This window comes from Equus caballus, chromosome 19 (genome assembly GCF_041296265.1).
Source record: "Equus caballus isolate H_3958 breed thoroughbred chromosome 19, TB-T2T, whole genome shotgun sequence".
NCBI lineage: Eukaryota > Metazoa > Chordata > Mammalia > Perissodactyla > Equidae > Equus > Equus caballus.
Genome location: NC_091702.1, coordinates 5,160,836 through 5,180,075, shown reverse-complemented (window position 1 = coordinate 5,180,075; position 19,240 = coordinate 5,160,836). Strand labels below are relative to the sequence as shown.

The following is a 19,240-nucleotide window of genomic DNA, read 5'->3' as shown; positions in this document are numbered from 1 at the left end:
ATTCCTCAATACTCAGGTTATTGTTGTGTGCCCAGAATTACGCTGGATGCTAAAATTTCTCGTACTTGATGTCCCCTTGAGTTCATAATCCAAACTCAGAAAGCTCAGCATCCACTGGGTTTGGTGGGCAATCAGATGTAGAAGTGAGTTTTCCCTTCCCTATTAAAGTGATGCCCACTTCATTCCATCTCATATGGATAGACACCTGGGGATTCCCCCTTCCTACTCCACACCAGTGAGTGCCATAGGAGAAACATACATAAAGCCCTATGGCATCAAAAAGAAGAATGCTACCATTATAAGTACAAAATGTTTTTTACTTTATCCAGTAGTAATAGAAATCATACTATTTACACACTTCTCAGCAATCTTAATCTAAAAAATACATGGTATTCACTTTCTGTCTTGATTAAGGTAGTGCTTATCCAACATGCCACCGAGCAATGTTGAAGGCAGAAAATAGTGAGCGTGTATATTACTGTTGGGGAGTGTTGACAGAAATAGCCATATGCAAACCTAAACTTTATTTGAGGGCTCCTGTTTTCAGTTTAAAATTAATCCAAACCTTGGACTTTATTTTAAAATCAAACATTTGCTATCCTTGGAGTGAAACTGACATCCTGGGAAGACAGGCTCTGGTCTCAGGCTCCGTGTCCCCCTGGCCTGTTGCTGGCATGCCCTAGTTTCCCCAGTCTGGAAGCAGGGTGTCCATGTCTGCAAGACACTTAGGCTCAATGAAAAAAATTCCACCCCTGAACACTTAGGCTGTATCTAGGAAAATAAAATACTGCTCCTGTGGGCAACCTAATGGCGGTAGGTGCATAGACACATACGGCTGGAGGCCTTCGGGGAGTAAAATTTGTTTCAAACAGAGAAACATCTGGGAAGGATTCAAGAGGAGGCTACATTCCAGGCGGTAAGAATCTTTCCTTCTGTGGTCAGTGAAGAGAGAGACCCGGATCTATGTGTTAGTTTCCTGTGTATTCCTCCTACATCTAGTCTGTGATCGCCACGCCTCACATCTTCTGATAATCTCATCCTTTGAATTCTTTTATTTGCTGCAAGTTAAGAAACAACAAAATTAAGCTTGTTTAAGAACTGTTTTCTAAAGAAGGCTCTAAATGAAGACTTCACAGGTGAAGTGGGTGGGTTTGGGGGCTGTGAGGGGTATTTAGGACTCAGAGGACCTAATATCCAGGTATGGAGACATGTACCAATGTACAGAGTTTTCTGAGAGACCCTTTCGAGATAATTGAGGTGCTGTGGTATTATTTGATGATAACATATACACTACAATGCCCTATTATTCTTTTGTTTCTGGAAATTCTCTTATCAGTGTTTTATTTCAACTCATGACTAACACAGTCCAAGTTTTTGAGCGCCTGATCTTAACCCAAGGTTTTCATGAAATGTTGATATTCCAAGAGGATTACAAGGAGAAGGGATGGGACGACCAGGGAAAGGGGCTGGAGGGACAGACAGGCAGGTCACACAGAACCTCAAGTGAGGTCCTCCAGGCCCAGAGGCTCAGACTCTAACTGCTAAGTGAGGAGAAGCGAGAAGAATTTCCAGCAGGTGACTGACCTAATGATGAGGCTGCCATTTTAGGTTGTTCATCTGGCAGGTCATAAATCCTCAGCTAAGGACAGTGGAAACAGAGAGGGTATGCTCTGAAGACAAGTAGGAAACAGAATTGACGGAACCAGGTGGTTAATAGGAAATGGGATTAGAGTGAGACAGGAGAAGGCATCTAGTTGCACACCCCTGTTTTGGAGGGTCTGGAGACAGATGATAATAAAATTTTAATAATAATGAAAATAACATGCTATTGAGCAGCTACTATGTGCCTGGTGCAAGACTGAATGATTTCCATGAATTTTTAACCATCAAGCCTCATGGCAATCCTTGGAATTTGATCCAGTTAGTGTCCCATTCTAAAGATGGTGAAGCTGAGGCTCAGAGGGTTTCCCAGCCCAAGATCACACAGCTAGAAGGAGCAGAGCTGGCACCACGGGAACGACAAGACAAGTGAGACATAACTGCTGTCCTCAGTAGGACAGGCACTTGAGGAATCTCCTTATGGACGGCCAGCGCTTCATTGCACACAAAACACTTTTGAATAAGTTATTTTCGTTGATCCTCACATAACACAGTTAGTGCATTGTCGTCATCATTTTACAAATGATGACACTGAGATCTAGAGGGAGGGAGCCAGTTGTCAAAGATCACACAGTGGGTACACGACACGTCTGGTTCAGATGAGAAAGCTGAGAACTTCGCAGAGCACAGCGACCTCTTTACAAGGACCACTGGTGAGATGCTGCTGGTGCTCACGCTGGTGCACGCTCCCCGTCCTCCGTGGGAAAACAGCAGAGAGGATAAAGTTTAGACTCTGCAATCAGACTGCTTAGATTGGTGTCCCATTTCTCCTATAAGACTTTGGTCAATTCACTTATTGTCTCTGAGTCTTTTTTTTTTTTTTTCTTATCCAGGTAATGAGAATAATCATTGCATCTTTTGCTACTTTTATGGGGCTGCAGTCATAATTTTTAAAGTATAATTTATATAAAGTGCCTGGCATCTAGGAAAATTCAATAAACATTAGTGTCATAAGAGTAGTTCAAAGAAACAACACACAATTAGCTGTGGAAGGAAATATTAAAATATGCAAAATCGCATTTGAGATGAACTTTTAAGGATTTCAGAAGGTATAGAAGGAGCAGTACTTGGATTGGGGGATTAAGGGTCTGTTTAATCCTGAAGATTATTTTTGTTTGGGCTGGTAGTAGGGTTTACAGGTAGAAGAGTTAAGTTATTGGAGATGTACTTAAAGAAAAGCCATTAGGCAACCTGTGGGAACGGTCCCGTGAGAGTCAGTCAGGTGCTGAGCACGGGTAGAGGGAACTGAAAGGAAGAGGTGGACAGGCCTGAGGGGCTGCAGAGCACATGAGGAGAGCCCTTCCCAGCACGCGTGTGGGTTGCTTCCCCATATCACTTGGTGAGTACTTAAGAAATGCAAACTCAGATTTCAACTGGACTAAGCAAGAAATCTCCCCTGAACAGCATTTGCTCCACTACAGTGAAATGCACTCTAGGATCAGTATAAACAATCTGAGGGTTGCGTGTTGTTCTGATGGCCTGCAATTTGTTTTCGTCCTTTGGCACAGGAAGCCTGGAGCTGGTGTACAGACTCCCTTATCCTTCTTTGCTATTCTGTCTGCATTCTGGGAGGCGTTTATTTGCTGGCTTCTGTGCTTATGTGTATGTGTGTTTTCAGCATGAAGCATGGTATCTAAGATGTTTTTTCCAGAATGCAGAAATATACAAAACGCAAAAATACCTCTAGTGTTTATACTTAGTATTTTAGTCTCAGTTGGGTTTTCACTGTCCTGCTCTTAGGCTGAATTAGCTTTGAGAGAGTAACAACTTGAAAATTATTATTGATGGTGTTTTAATTTCTCATATCCTAGATTTAATAGAAGTAGTTAGATTTTTTTGTAATGAGCTGGGTAGTCATTCTATAACGATAACTTTAGAATGTCTGTGATCCAAAGCTAGCGAAAGTTCTTGAGATCAGGCATAATCTTAGGCAAAGGAGAGGGGGCCGTAAAGGTATTTTTCAATGTAACATTGGGCTGGCTCTCCTGTCTGACAGTCTGGACCCCCTGGGGCTGTCCAGCGCAGCTGCGTGGAGCTGTGGCTGCTTATTCAGATGAGGGGAGGGGCTGACTTGTAGGATCTGCTTGTAGGTGTCCCCTTCCAGATTGGGGACCCTTCCACTCACCTACTCCAGGAGAGTCTCAGGGATTGAAATCATCTCAGACCTGAGCTGATCAACGACTTAAAGTCATAAATGGGTTTTTACTTAATGTGTCTCTATTTGGTATCTGTTCCAATGAACTCAGGGGTTTGGCTTTCTCAGCTCCTAATGCCTATGAACATAGCCCCGTTCAAACAAGAATAAAGAGTGAGCTATCACAGTGATCCCAATTGTCACATCTTATGTCTGTAAGTTTCACTATGTATGAGGCAGCAGATAATAATGCCACGAGAACTTGCTTAGTAAAGCCCAGGACCACCTTACCCAGTGATTGTTGCCATAAAATCACAGCCCCTCTACATCTCGTAGGACACTCAGAGCATCCTTAAAGCACTAAAAACAGGCAAATCTCTTTTTTATCCTTGGTGAGGAAGGTTGGCCCTGAGCTAACATTTGTTGCCCATCTTCCTCTTTTTGCTTGAGGAAGATTGCTGCTGAGCTAACATCTGTGCCAATCCTCCTCTATCTTGCATGTGGGACGCTGCCACAGCATGGCTTGATGAGTGGTATGTAGGGCCGTGCCAGGATCCGAACCCAGGAACCCCTCGCTGCCAAAGCGGAGGGCACAAACCCAACCACCATGCCACAGGGCCGGTCCCCGGGCAAATCTCTTTTTAAGTCTGCTACCTCGTATGGGCCTCGTGTGCCCATAATTTACCTGAACGAATCCTTTAAATGAGCCGTTGATGTCCTATTAGCCATTTTCTTTCCTCCCAAAGAAATTCATATTCAACTGCAAGGTAACTTCCCTGTGTGAAATTTACAGGTCTGTCAACCATAAAAAACATTAATGCATAATACATAAACAGAATGTGTGCTTTTTTTTGGCAAAAGAATAAAGAAAGGAGTTTAGTCTGCTTTCCAAAGGGAGAAAACATGAACCTTGCATTTTTATTTTTGATGCCTTTTTGCCTTTAAATATATGACATGACTGTTAAGGCCCATATTCACAGCAGGGGTAGGAGGGAAATGGCAGTAAATTGTAAAGCACATTTACATTATAACAAGGCCCAGGGAAGCATTGTAATTCACACAGTTATTTCAAGAGTTTGGACTCCCTCCAATTTAATTTTCTGAAGTTGGGCTGTGCAGCTGGGTCATTCCCGGCCTAATCTGGGAAATATATCTTCTACCGTTGTGGATTAGAATGCCAGCTTCCCGGGTGTCACCAAGGAGCATCATTTACAGCCTCTGAGGTCTGAGGACAAAGCATCAGGCTCACTTTATGTGGACACAGCATCCTAGCTAGCTTCATAAATTCTGTTGCAAAGAGCAGTAATCAATATTTCATGTTTAATGATGCAGAGCTAAAATTAGTATAGATTTTATGTCTTCTACTTTTCCAAATTATGCAAACATTAGTAATCCCTTTTTTAGTGCCCCTATTACACTTCCATTAAAAAACGGGCAGTGGGGTGGGGGGGACAGAGTGGGGAGGCCCAGTGACGTTTAGTTGAATGACGGAATAGTCAAAAGTGTCAAAAGTAATTTTGGCTTTTAACTTCTGTTAAATAGTTACCCTTAGGTTAACATGAAATTATTTCCAACGCAAAAAATGATGTATGAAAGTGGCACAGGTTTTGTCACCCACAGCTACACAGTGAAGTAAATGGCAGATTGTTTCCACATTTTAAGTGACCGTAAATGCGCTGGGATGCGCTGGGAATCAAACGGCCAGGGTGTATGTCAGGAAAGCTAAAAGGCTGCTGTTTAGACACAAGCACACTTTAGAGCAAAAGCCATTTTGAATGGAAGTCTGATTTTAAACTTGTCAAAAGCACGTACCTTGCTCACGGAGACAGCAGAAGAGGCGGGGCCAGAAAGAAACAAGAACAGTGCTTTATTATTGGGCAACTTAAGGGGCTGACTAGGTGGCCACAGAGATGAGCTTGTCTAACCTCTTAGCTGTATTCTCCTGTTGTGACAGGAGAAAAACCTGCAGGACTAAGGTGGGAGGAGGAAGCCAGTTACAAAAGAACAAAATCCAGCACCCGCCATCCAGTCTGACAGTTCACATCCAAGTGGCTTCCGAATGACTCTCACGGCCGCGGGAGGCGTGGGCTTTGGCATGTGGTCAAGCAGTTATTCTCGCAACATACAGCCTCCCTTCCACAGCCACGCATAACGCAGATTTCACTCGGAGAAACAGGATTAAGGAATATGGAATACTACATGTCTGGGTTGTACTTGAGCAATTCAACTTGTGCTTTGCAGAGGGGCTTAGCCCAAATTTCAAAAAAGACAGTTAAATGGAGCGTGGTAGCAATTGTCTCCTTATCGGGTGAGTCAAGCTGAGCCAGAAAATTGGGGTTAGGCCCTTGAGTTAGGACAACTCCTGTAGAGATGAGCCATCAAATAGACACGTTCCTCTGTTAACTAACATGATTAATTAATATTATTACTTAAATGTGTGGGATCATAGAAAAGGAATTTTAAGGACAGGGCAAACAAAAGCAAACAGGATCCTTGAGGTGTGTCAGCCAGAGTCCAGGGAGAAGAGAGATGACTCGCGTAAAAGGGTGATGGAAAGAGTCTAATGAAGCGACTATACAGATTGGGGCAGGATGCAGGGAAACACTGGGATGGCGAGCATCTGAGGCTACCACTAGCTGGAAGGGGCAAGAGGAGGGAGGAGAAGGCAAGGCCTTGGAGGGGCGAGAAAAGGGAGCAGTTATGGTAACGTGGCAAGAACTACCACTGTGGGAGAGGCCACCCTGTGGGAGTGTGGCCTTCAGGTGCACCAGCCTGTGCTCCAGGAAGAGAGGAAGCAAGGAGAAGCAGTCCTCCACTGCCCTCTACAGCTGCCAGCGCCCCCCACAGCTCACGCCCTGTCCAGAGCCACGGAACAAAGAGGCCTGGTGGAAAAGTCCAAAGAATGAGCTTCCCAGAGCACAGAGGAGAGCGGAGAAGAGTATAACCGGGGAGGCGCTGGTCAAGGGGTACGCCGTTTCAGTTATGTAAGAAGAGTACCTTCTGGAGATCTAACGTACCACAAGGTAACACAGTTAACAGACCCTCAGCGAACACCTGACATCTGCTAGGAGCGTAGATCTTAGGCCTTCCCACCACCACACACACAAAAGAAAACAGTAATTATGTGAGGTGAGGGTATGCTAATTAGCTTGATTGCGGCGATTATTTCACAAGGTATGCATATATCAAGTGTACACCTTAAATAAATACAATCTTTGTCAATTATACCTCAATGAAGCTGACAAAATATAATGTTAAATAAAAAAGAAAGTTACAGAATGATTAAAAAAAAAGCCTATCTGGAGGGGCAGAGAAGCATCAGCAGAGGACAAACAACTTGTTGGGATTTGGGGGCCATTAGCTACCGAGGTTTCTTTTCGTCTCAGTCAGATCAATATATTCAATTCATTTATTCAGCAGCTATTTATCAAGCACCCCTAAATGCCTGATTTGGGGAATAGGTAGGCACCTCAGGGTAAATAAGTCACCATCCCTGACCTCGAGGAGCTTAGCGGGGTGTCAGGTAGTGAGGTAATGCTAAAACAGGGGTTACCACAGCTTGCTGGGGAAGCAGCACGGGCTACCCAACCCTCCTGGGAGTTTGGCAAGCCCGCATGGAGGAGGGGAGAGTTGGGGGCTTCCCGAAGGAAGAATTGGAGGGGGCCGGAAAGACGGTTGCGGGCACACTGTCCTCGAACGTCCAGTAAGAGAGCATGTGAGTTCCAGGACTGCGAGCAGTGTCACGTGCCCAGGCCTGGGGGCCGGGACGCGTGAGGTGGGCGGGGTGTGCGAGGTGGGCCGGGCACGGGCGCCCCGATCTGGCTGAGTCCGGAACCCACCGACAGCTCCGGGGGGGCGCTGCATTCTGTCAGGAAACGACATGGCTGGATGCGAAATCGGACCAGGAGCTCCAGGGGGCGAAAGCAATGATGGGAAAGGCCCATCTGTGACGCTTTAATGGCAAATCAAAACGTTCTCAAACAATGAAATTCTGAGTGAAGCTGTGTTGAGCCTGCTGACTTAGGTATCTCCGGAAAACCAGGGCATGGTTTGGAACTTGCAGGCCAGTTGAATTGAAGTGTTTTTGTATAGTTGGCTTAAGTAACCAAATGATGAAATCAGTCCTCCAAATTGTCAGCAGAGCAGCTGTTCAGAAAGCTCTTGTTAGTCCTTGACCTTATGTGTAATAGGATTTCCTAGAGCGTGGATAGACTGAATAAAGAACTGCCTGGCAGGGCTCCCCCTACAAGCGCCTCCCGTGAGAGAGCCCAAGAAAAGAGGCTGGCCCGGGGTGCGGGAGCCCTTTCCTCCCTGCCTCCCAAATTACCAGGAGAAAGAGAGCAGGAAAGCACGCCGCAGGCACGTCCTGGAGAGGAGAAGTGGCGGGACTGCCGGCAGCTCGGACTCCCTCCTCATCGTCATGCAGGGGGTGAAAAAGGAAAAGTTTACAGCCCAATAGTCCTCCTCTGGTTTTCAAGCCTAACCAAGGATTCTCATCCAGCCTATTCCTTTCTGCATGAAAGCAGCTTCAAGTCTGACCTTTTGTATGACCTGCATTTATTACTTATGGCACTGGAGCTGGGACGGGATATGAGGAAAGATTGGGTGGGAGGGTTGGGGGAGAATAGATCGATGTAGAGACTTATTCTTAGAATGAGGAAGCAGCATCTGCAGTGCTAAAGAGTAAACTTCATCTTGAAAATAAAATGCCATGTATAAGACTGGAAAGGATGCGCTCTCCCGCTCTCTCTGTATCATCTATCTATCATCTATCAATTTATCTATCATCTATCTGCCTATCTGTCATCTCTATCGTCCTACCCATTTATCATATATACTCTGCTTATATAGTTCTTGCTTCCACTTACTGAGAAAAGCCTACATGTAAGAGAGTTAAAATAAAAATAAAATTTGCATATCGTGTAGTGAAAGAGGGGGAAAGAATTGTACTCATAGCCTGAAAAGAATCATCCTGGCAACTGAATATTTAATTTAGCTTAAGCTTCTGGCAGCCAAGGTGGAATCAACAACCTCTGTAAGACATCTAAGTTGCTCTTGTTGATGAAAAGAAGTGCACTATTACTATATCAAAAGGGGAAAATATCCCCTAGTGCTAAATCCTAAAATTTCATTCTTTTATATAAGAGAAAATCTGTAGCAAAATTTGCAGTGTCTTAGACAGCAATTTTGCAGAAGATGCAGACACGTTCTTCATGTGAGGTTCCTTATACCAACGTTGGCTATCAAAGCAGCAGCCTCTCATAAAAAGGAACTGAAGATTATGACCCACTTCATCCACTGGTCCTCTGAATAAGACATTTTTTTTAAGTCACTGCTGAAATGAAACAACAACAGCACCGTTGTGCTCAGGGACTCAGCCAAGTTTGTCACCAGCAAAATCCTCTATATCCTGAAACTCTCCTCTAAGCCGTTCTTTGCTCTTCTTACTCTAACAACAAGTTAGCTGTCCCCAGAACAGCGAGGCGGGGCTCAGGTAGAACAAGATCACTAAGGGAGCCTTCAGGGAAGTCGAGGAGACCGAGGATCTTGCTGCTGACAGGCTGTGAGTTCCACAGGGCTCCGTGGGAAGGGCAGAGGGATGTGGAAGAGGGGGGCGATGGGGTCCAATTCTGGGGTGTACAGTGCAGTGTGGAGTTAAAGAGATGGGGTCACACGGCTGACCTAGGAGACTCGGATGGCTGGTGTGTGAGAAGCACGTGGAGACTGGTTCTGACGGTCTTTGAGGGACGAATGAGTAGTTAGCTGTAGCTGGGCTGCCTCTTGGCGCTTCAGCAGTTTGCAGTGATGAGGCAATTAGTAGGAACTCAGGAGTGGTGGTCTTCTGAGGACCAGAGTTCCGTGATCCTCCTTAAATCCCACTGTGACTAACAACGAGACTGGGGACAGGCAGTCTCCCCAGGGACCTGGGCCAACTTCTGTCGCATCCCCGAAGCAGCCACTGTGGTGGGGGATGAGGTCTCAGAGACTGTGCACGCCTGCCATTCAGGAAAGGAGTGTGTGCGCTGTTTGTGTGTATGTGTGTGTGAGCACTGGGGCTCAGGGAAGGGTTACCGGGAGTCACCAAGAGACGAGAGAGGCAGCTGCTGACCAGCTGTGCCCGCGCACGCTGGCTAGCGCCCCCACCCAGCAGCCAGCACACACAATGTAGTCGACAGAGGAAACGGGAAGAGGTGAGTGGATTCACAGAAACATATCTCCACTCTGGAAAAATAACAGGAAGCATTATCTTTAGTGATGAAAAAAATCATGCAATTTGAGTGGCAGTGTTTTGTTCTAATTTGATCAAGGATCAAATTGTATTCTATGTTTAAGCACTTATCCATTGCAAAGTCCAGCATTCTTAAGATGCATTGTCTCAATTTTGCTAATAATTGTCTTCGAATATGGGGTCAGTTTATAAGACACTTCTTTTCTTTTCCACAGGAAGAAATGAAAAGATTGCAGAATCCTTTAAAAAAAGTTAATGGAATGATGGAAAATAATGATGGAAAATATTTACTTGAAAAGTAAGTAAAAAATACTAAAGGAAATTAAATTATTTGTGAGGTCGAAAAGCTTGCTTGAAAAAAAAACACTACCTGGCGAGGCAAAATGAATAAATAAATTTAACAGTTTCTTATGATATTGTTGTGATCAGGACCCAGAAATTTGGCTCATGTGAGACATAGATAGATTTATGACGAGTTGAGCTATGATACACAAGCTGTACTGATTGACAAGATGAACAGTGACATGAGGCCTGGAGACGTCTCTGGTGGGGTGTCTAACAGCTTGAAATTTAACCCTGCCCTGTCTTTGGCTTTGAATCAGCAATGTCTATAGAAGGCAATCAAAATTGCAAGAACCACAAGGGTTACACTAAAACTAATAGAATAAACATTCAGAATAGAACCGCAGAATGGAACAAAACTTAGCTGGAAAAAAGAGCAAAGAAGAAAGAGATGAAATTGAACAGAGATAAAAGTAAAGTCTTCCATTTAGGTTTTTAAAAAATTGTACAATTAGAGCATGTGAGAGAGATATTCTGATTTTTATTTGTGGATGAATGCTTGGAGGTTTCATCTGATGTTAACATGAGCTCATGATTTTATATGGCTTCTGAAAACATTGCCACGGTATTAGACTGACTAGTAGGCATGCATTGTCAAGACAGAAGAAAAAGTTCACTGTCATTTATTGAGCGTTTACAATGTCCTCTGTATTAGCGAGTGCTCACAGACAATTCTGATTACAGCCTGCTGACGTAGGCATCATTGTTTCCATTTTACACACAAGGACAGCAGCTCAGAGCTCTCAGCACTTGTCTGAGTACTCAACTAAGACTGGTAAGGATGAGAATCAAACCCCGGCTGGGATACCCCCAGCTCTCAACCGCTCACTAAGTCCTGATGTCAAGCCCATGTGGGTGTCACACTTGGCTCTGGGCACCACGTCTAAAAAGCACGTGGACATTCCCAAGAGCCTCAGAGGAGGTCAATGAAAATTGTTAAGATTCTGGAACTGTGTGAAACTACTACAAAGAGCTGAGGATGTATTGCTTAGAGAAAAGAAATCTCAGAGGGAACCAAACAGCTATCCTAAAACATTTGAAGGAATTTTCCTATAAAAGAGGGCTGAATTTCTCTTCTTGTTCTAAAAAGCAGAGCAAAGATCAGTGAGCAGCGGTTACGGAGAAACAGCTCTGTGACTCAGAAAAAGGTTGACTTTTGTAAAAAGTCAGCCTGTCCAACAGAGTGGACTTCTTGTTAAGGAATGAGCTGACAGATACTGGAGGTGTCCAAGAAGCGTGTGAATGACCATCCATCTGAGATGCTGTTGAAAACATTCCTGAAATGGAAAACTTTGGATTTGATTCCTCTTTATGCCTTTTCCTAGCTTTGTGAGTCTGGACAATTACTTAAACACCCCGTGCCCCAGTTTCCCCATCTTTAATGATAATGATGATAACACTGGCTTGACAGTCTAATTGGGAGCGTTAAATGAGACCCCCGTGGTAGTGCGGTGCCTTCAAGGGCAGCTCCTTCCACTTGCCTCTGGCTGGAGGTTTGGCTAGATAGCCCCTCAGGTTCATTCCATCTCCGTGATTCTAAGACTCTGCCATGTCACCACATGAAGGACAGGTTCAGCCCTTTGACCAAATGAAGTTTCTGGGCTAGCTCTGGATTTAATTTATCTTCGTTATGTCTGTTCTCATCAACATGAATAAATAAGAATCAAATAGTTCAGCTTCCCCCCCCATCACCATCACTGTAGCTTTATGTAAACAATAGTAACTAGGGTTTTTGCCTGATACTGGTTTTCCTTCTATGGAGATGAGTGTTATAATGTTAGATCGGTGGCTCTTCACCCTGGCTGCACTTAGAATCACTCAGGGAGTTTAATAAGAATCCCCCAGCGGGAGCCCCCCTCCCCAAACAAATTGAATCGGAATCTGGGGGTGAGGTCCTGGAATCAGTATTCTTGAAAGCTCCCTTCGTGTGGTTCTAATGAGGAAGTGGGGCTGAGAACCAGCGGTCACTGCATTTTAGATTCCTTTCGGTTATTCAGTAATCTCTTGCAGCTGAATTCTCCGAGGACACGCTCTCTGTGATGTTCAGCCCATTTATTTATTAAATTGGGCTATGCTGGTGTTTCACTATTGATTTTAATGTAAGAAGTGAACTCCAGAAGTCTTTCCTGCTAACTGACCACAACTCTACGTCAAAACTCTCGCCGAGACCCACGTGTCTCTTTCCCGGCTCTCTGCTCTCAGGAAGATATGTGAAGAACCATGGCATGTGCGTGGGCTCCTGCCTCCCTTCCCTCCCCCTGTTGTTTCCTTCCGGTTATCCAGAGGCCTGGGAGCGCTGAAAGCTTCTGGAAGTGCCAGTGTGCTTTGTATGCTTGTTTTCCCAACGGTGATTGAGGAACTCCAGGGATGGGAATTGGAGCCTTCCCGCAGAGCCCACAGGCCTGTGGGGTAAGCTTCCCTTTCTTGCTTGTCCAGGACAGAGGGAAAACAAACAGTGGCTGCCAGTCCCAACAACTAGACCCGCTGGCCTGGCATTCTGGAGATTTCCCTGGTCTGCTTCAGGCAGGGCTGTGTCCTTGAAAGCTTTCAAATTTGATTGAAAAATTGGTGCACTCTGAGTGAGTAGATCAGGCATTTCATCATAGCCGTAGCTGACTTAGGCGCTGATGTAAATCATCTCAGGTACTTGAAATGACCCCCAGGCTAGAGAGAGTGGTGTCATAGCAGGTGATGGGTTGTCCCCACTCGGAACATTACATTTATTCTGAGCGCTCAGCAGGGTGTGGAGGTGGACAGTCAGTGTGAAGGGAGGGGAGGCGGCGACCCCATTCTACTTGAGACCTTCTGCAGAGCCTTCTGAGCACGTCTGCACACATGCACGTGCATGCATGCACACACACTCACATACTCAGTGAAGCTTGGCCTGTGCTCACACACAGAGAAGGGCAGTTAGTAAGGCCAAGAGTTAGGAGGCTGTGTAGGACTATTATTTTTGAGAATCACTTGCTAACCTGAGTAAGAGCTTAGGCTGACTGCTGTTTTTTGCATGTATTGAATCAGGCTGCGACTCTGATGGGAAATGTGTGATTGCAAGTCTCATGTTCCCTGGACATAGAATCACTCAATCACCCACACGGGTTTTAGGTAGGGGAGGGGAACGTGTATCGGGGTTTTAGGTGGGGGAAGGGAGCATGTGGACTTGCTGGTTGGAACCTTCCTACCAGTTGTTGGGCCTTGAAATCTGAATTTCTTTTCCCTTGACTTTCTGGGCATTCTGGTTAGTTTTTGTCTTCAGCCTGCATTTGGCCATGTGTGGCTGAATCTTGAGGTCAGCACCCTTTCCTCCTGGGTAAGACAGCTCAGTCATCTGCTAAGGAGGGAGAGGAAGACCGGGTTTGCCTTGAACAATGGTTGATTATGCTGAGTATGCGCAGCTGCAATTAGCAAAGCGTATCTCAAAGTTTTTTGCCCTAGGGAAGACTTTTTAACCTCTTGGTTCTTGGTTTCAGAATTATAAGAATTAGACTGACCCTTGGTTGGGCCTTCTGTGTTTCCCCTTTAGTAACCTGCATCATGTTTCTAATTACTTGGTTAATATCCGTCCTCTCCTAGACTGGAGGACCGTAACGACAGGGACCACATCTAGTGCTTTCATCATTGTACCCCCCATTTATATCTGTAAATGAGCGAATCAGGATGAATTAACAATGGACCCCAAATACCAACGGCACAGAACAAACAAGAGTGTTTTTTCCCGTCTCCTCAACATCCTAGCTGGGCAAACACAAAGCTATCTTGGGCTGATGGCACCACCTAGTGGCCATGTACGAATTAGCTCATCTACCATGTTTCCCCCCACAATCTTGGTTATTCCTTTCTAAAGAAGAGAAAATACATTTATTATCCTAATGATGTCTCTGGCACAATTCTTTTCATTTTCTTTACTATCACCTTAATCCTGGTCCTCATTATCTGGCCAATTTGATACCCTTCTAGATATTTTCCTTCATTCTCCTTGCTTGCTCTCACCATAAACCATCCTTAAACATCCCATTCACATTTTCCTGCTCCAAATGCTTTATGTTTTCCTGTAGCCATGTTTTTCACACTGTAGATCACAATCCATTGGTGGTTTATTAAATCAATTTTATGGGTCAATACTGGCCTTTTAAAGAAAGCTGAAATATAATAAAAAATATCAGAGTACATCACATGCATTTGGGAAATAGCATTTCTTGAAACTTTGTGTTACACACACACATGCACACCCTTACCACATGCATGTGTATTGGATTGGGATGTCAAATTCTTTATGTATGAGAACCATAGTAAGCAGGATTAAGTTTAATAAGTCTGATATTAAAATCCTCCAAGCTGTACTGTGTGGTGGTGAGACGAGTTTTTCTTCTTCTTTTTTTAAAGATTGGCACCTGAGCTAACATCTGTTGCCAGTCTTCTTTTTTTCTTCTTATTCTTTTTCTCACCAAAGCCCCCCACTACATAGCTTATGTTCTACTTGTGGGTCCTTCTGGTTGTGGCATGTGGGACACCGCCTCAGCGTGGCCTGACGAGCGGTGCCATGTCCACGCCCAGGATCCGAACTGGCGAAACCCTGGGCCGCCGAAGCAGAGTGCGTGAACTTAACCACTCTGCCACGGGGCGGCCCCCGAGACTTGAGTTTTAATGTGGTTTCTGCTGAGTTGAACATAATCTCTCTGAGCTTCAGATTTCTCAGCTGTACAATTTAATTGATAGAGGCTACAGTGAGTATTAAATAAGATACTATGTGTACAATGTCTCTGATAGTGTTTTGTACACATTATGTGGTCCGTAATTATTACTTTTCTGCTTTCCAAACTTATTTCCTTTTTCACTCCTTCTTTTATGCTCTGTTTCCACCAAATTGCTCTGTTTATTGTCTAAAAACAGCCTGAGTTTTTCACCTCTACTCCTTCGTTTTGATATCTTCCTCATACGTATAACCTTTCACATCTCAATTTCCCTAATTCCTTTCCATTCTTCAAAACCCAGAGCAGTCCCGCCTTCTCCGTGAGGCCCTCCTTGATGCCCGCAGTGCCCAGTGATCGTCTTATGAGCTTGTTAGGAGCAGCGACCATGTCCCTCTAGTCCTCTGCCATTCCCCAGGATAGAGAGTCATGCTTGTTCGTGTTGGGAGCTCTGACAAAGCTCACAGGATGAGAGGAGGAATGGTTCAATGGCGCCAGCACCACCGGGGATGGAGGAGATCCTCTCCACAGCTTTCTGGTTGGACAGGCCATGGGATTCATAACACTCTCTTTATGCCCGCACCCCCTGATGTGGTCCAATAGTCTGCTTTCCTCTTCACTTAAAGGAAATCATTTTCATGCCTTGGATATGAATGTTGAGCTGAGTGGTAGGAATCAAAGGAACAGCAAAGGTAAAAGGCAAAACAGTACTTTTCTATGGTATGGTTATTATTCATCATCAATCAATAGGAACTTTCGGAACTCTGTTAACAAATTAAAATGATAAAATTGAGTATATATCTGCTTTTTTCAAATACATATAAATTGGCAGTATGATTGATATAAATGTTAACTTTCTGACGAGCTATATTGAGACATTGTTTCTGTTTGTAGTCACCAGCTGGCCATGGATGTGGAGAATAACATTGAAAAATGTCACCTCAATCTACAGCCCTTGGAATCAAAGGTGAAAATGTAAGTTATCTCAAAGTTTACATTAAAGCATTAGTTTTGCAGTTCTTGCTTTATTATTTCTGAACTACTCTGGAATTGGAGGTGCAGGAATTACCCATTGTTTATTTCACGTTTGTGTGTCACACAGCACTCCCCCCTGTTCTCAGCAGCAGCCAAGCTGTGTCAGGCACACAGCACCATCTACTGGATAGTGTCAGGAATTACTCGACTGTCATCACGGCGGTTCTTGGGTTCCCCTTTTGGAGTACTGTTCAACTTCCAGGAGAGTTTTCCACTGTCTTTCATCTTAGTAACTTGGTTAATTCCACGTTGAAACAACTTGGTTATTTCCATCTCATCCATTCCTTCATCACACACACACACGTGCACACACACGCACCCTGTCAATCCCGTTTCTTCTTTCTTCCTATTTCCATTCCAGCTCTCATCCAAATATTTTGGAAAAATATCTTTTCTCACTTCCTATCCTTTTATTGTATTTTATTTACTTATTTATTTTTTTAAAGATTGGCATCTGAGCTAACATCTGTTGCCAATCTTCTTTTTCTTCTTCTTCTTCTTCTTCTCCCCAAAGCCCCCAGTGTATAGTTGTAGATTCTAGCTATAGGTCTCTCTGGTTGTGCTATATGGGATGCCGCCTCAGCCTGGCTTGATTAGGTCCACACCCAGGATCTGAACTGGAGAGACCCTGGGCCGCCGAAGTGGAGCTCGTGGGAACTTACCCACTTAGCCGTGGGGCCTGCCCCTATCCTTTTATTTTTTATTCTCTCTTACTAAGGCCAAGTCTGAGTGTCCTTCCGCCACGATAGATGACTATTGCATAAAAATAGTGCTAAAAACACTGCAATATTAACAAAAATAAAACTAAGATCCAAGCCCATTTTTAGGTAGAGAAGGGGCCTATCTATCATAAGCACCTTTGACACAATTTTAAGCTGCTCATGCCTGCTCTCTGTAATCCTTTCCCATTCTGAGTCTCCTTCAGGAGTACATATAAGAATTGCTAGTGAGGGTGTATATAACACACACACTCAGCTTAACACTCGGAGAAGCAGGTATCTAAGAAATGAAATATGTCTGAGCTTGGCCAGGATCAGTGATCATTTGCAGAAAGCCCCAACGGAATCTTTTAGAAAAGAAGCCAACCTGACGAAGGGAGCCTTGGGTACAACTTTGAAGAGCAATACGCCGCTGCTGGCTGTGGAATTGAGGCAGAAATGGTGCAGATGTATAATATGCTGCTGGATAGAGCACATATTAATGCATAGCACTGTGAATCCACGTTAACCTCAGTTATCGGTGAAAAGCTTGCCTCCGAGCGAGCGCATAGGGCTCCCTCTCAAGGTGAAGGTCACACATGGCTTCCGTCCCAGTGGGTCCCTGCTGGTAGGCTGTGCCCACTTGCTCAATGAGTAGTGAATAGTTCTGTGTGAGCAGTGCGCCAGCCTCGCTACAAGATGCTCGTTTCCCAACACAGGCTGCCTTCTCCTTAGGACTTTTTCTCATTAAGATAACATCCTTTTAAATGAAAAAGCACTGGGAAGGAAAGTCGGTTGGGTGAAAAATTCCAGTGTTTAATTTGAATGCTGAAATGAGGTGAGGAAACCTCCCTGGACTTCTTTAGTTTGCATCGTCTCTAATACGTGGAGGCAGAGAGTTTGGTGCCATGAGGAGGAGCAGGCAAAGAAACTCAGTGCCTGAGACCTCAGCCAGCTCAGAGTCCAGGACTTGCTGTGTAGCTGGTTTGCGGGGGAGTCTCGGCTCAGGGAGGTGCAGACGGAGTGGCTTTATCTCTTCTAATAACTCCAACCCCATTTCCACGCACTGGAGGAGGATGAGGGGGAGAAAACTTAATCTTGCCCAGTAATGGAATTTGAGTCCCATCAGGGAATTTAGTCCGTTCCATGCCTCCTGTCTAACCTGGTTATTAAGTTCTTAACTCTCACGGCGGGCTGACTGTCTCCCCTCCACACACATTAGGCCTTTTCCGCAGCTGTGCAGCCGCTCCTCCGCTTCCCTCTCCTCTTTCTGCTCTCCTGTCTCCCCGCCTTCCTCTTCCCCTCCTTGGTGTCACCTCTCCCATCCCTCCTGAGCTAAACACCAAGGCTGCTCCAGTTTCCTGTGGATGGTGAACACCCGCACTCCCTGAGGGTGGTTTCCTTTACAATAGCTCTACGGGCTGGGATCCTACGGGAAGGGTCCTTGGTCTCCCCTGGGCCCCCCACCAGTGGTGTAGGTGCCACACCCCTCATCGTGTCCCTTGCTCTATGGGGCTGCCCCCACCTCCAGGCCCCGGCCGACTTTGGCATCCTCAACAGGGAGGGTCTTGGCACACCCCCACCCCCTTTCCCAAGAGGCATTCTTTAGGCCTGCAGAGCACGGGGGGTGAAAGTTGGGGCCCTGTCCGCGGACCCAGAGTCCCTGTCAAACTCTGCAGGCCTTCTCTTGGGGTCTTCTGGCTTCTGTTGGCGGGAACCAACCTGAGCATCTACCTTCCCCTGGGGGCTACAGAGAAGTGAGGGTTATTACACCGTAAAATCTGCTTTTCTAGAGACTCTCCTGTCCCCTCCCTGATGAGGAGGACAGAGCAGTAGGTGCCCACGGAGGTCTTCTGGAGAGTCCAGCCCCTGCAGGCCCTGAGGGGCGATGGGCCTCGGCGGGCCATCTCTGAATGGAGGTCAGGCAGGATGAGGATGGTAGTGAGGTGTGGAGCGCCTCCACCCCTCCTTGTGCTAATGGGAACCCCGGGTGGGCAGGATGGGGCAGGAAAGGGTCTCAGCTGCTTCCTCACCCTCAGGACAACATGAAAAAGAAGGAATTTAGTAAGGAAGCCCACACCTGTAAGTGGCAGTGCAGCACATGGGTGGGAAGGAGCAGGCCTGCGGCAAGCGCCAGTGGGGTGGGATTTACAGGAGCCATCAGGAGGGCTCCCTGCCTGCTCACAGAGGGGACTGTCAGCAGCTACTGTGGCCTTGTAGACCTGGAGGATCAAATGACCGTGTCAAATAGGCCAAAGAGATCAAGACTGCACAGCTGCCGATCAGAAGTCATTTTGGGAGGTGAAAGGCAGGTTTTCTGCAGAGGAAGCCAAGGCAAGCCTCTCAATTCAGAGGCAGCTGGGAGCCGGCGGGCAGGCTCTGGCGGCTCAGGACTAAGGCCGAGCGCCCTCGAGGGCCGAGGGCGGGCGTGGCGGGTGGGGCCCACCGTTGGAGG

General features: G+C 45.7%; 1 protein-coding gene across 1 annotated transcript in view; it reads left to right on the top strand.

Annotated features, from left to right (window-relative positions):
• IQCJ (IQ motif containing J) overlaps positions 1–19,240 on the top strand; it is a 186,024-nt gene that overhangs the window by 153,914 nt on the left and 12,870 nt on the right. The window contains exons 2-3 of the mRNA XM_023623227.2: positions 10,238–10,320; positions 15,947–16,027. Of these exons, the coding sequence (XP_023478995.2) occupies positions 10,238–10,320; positions 15,947–16,027 (164 nt within the window). The remainder of the gene's footprint in view (positions 1–10,237; positions 10,321–15,946; positions 16,028–19,240) is intronic.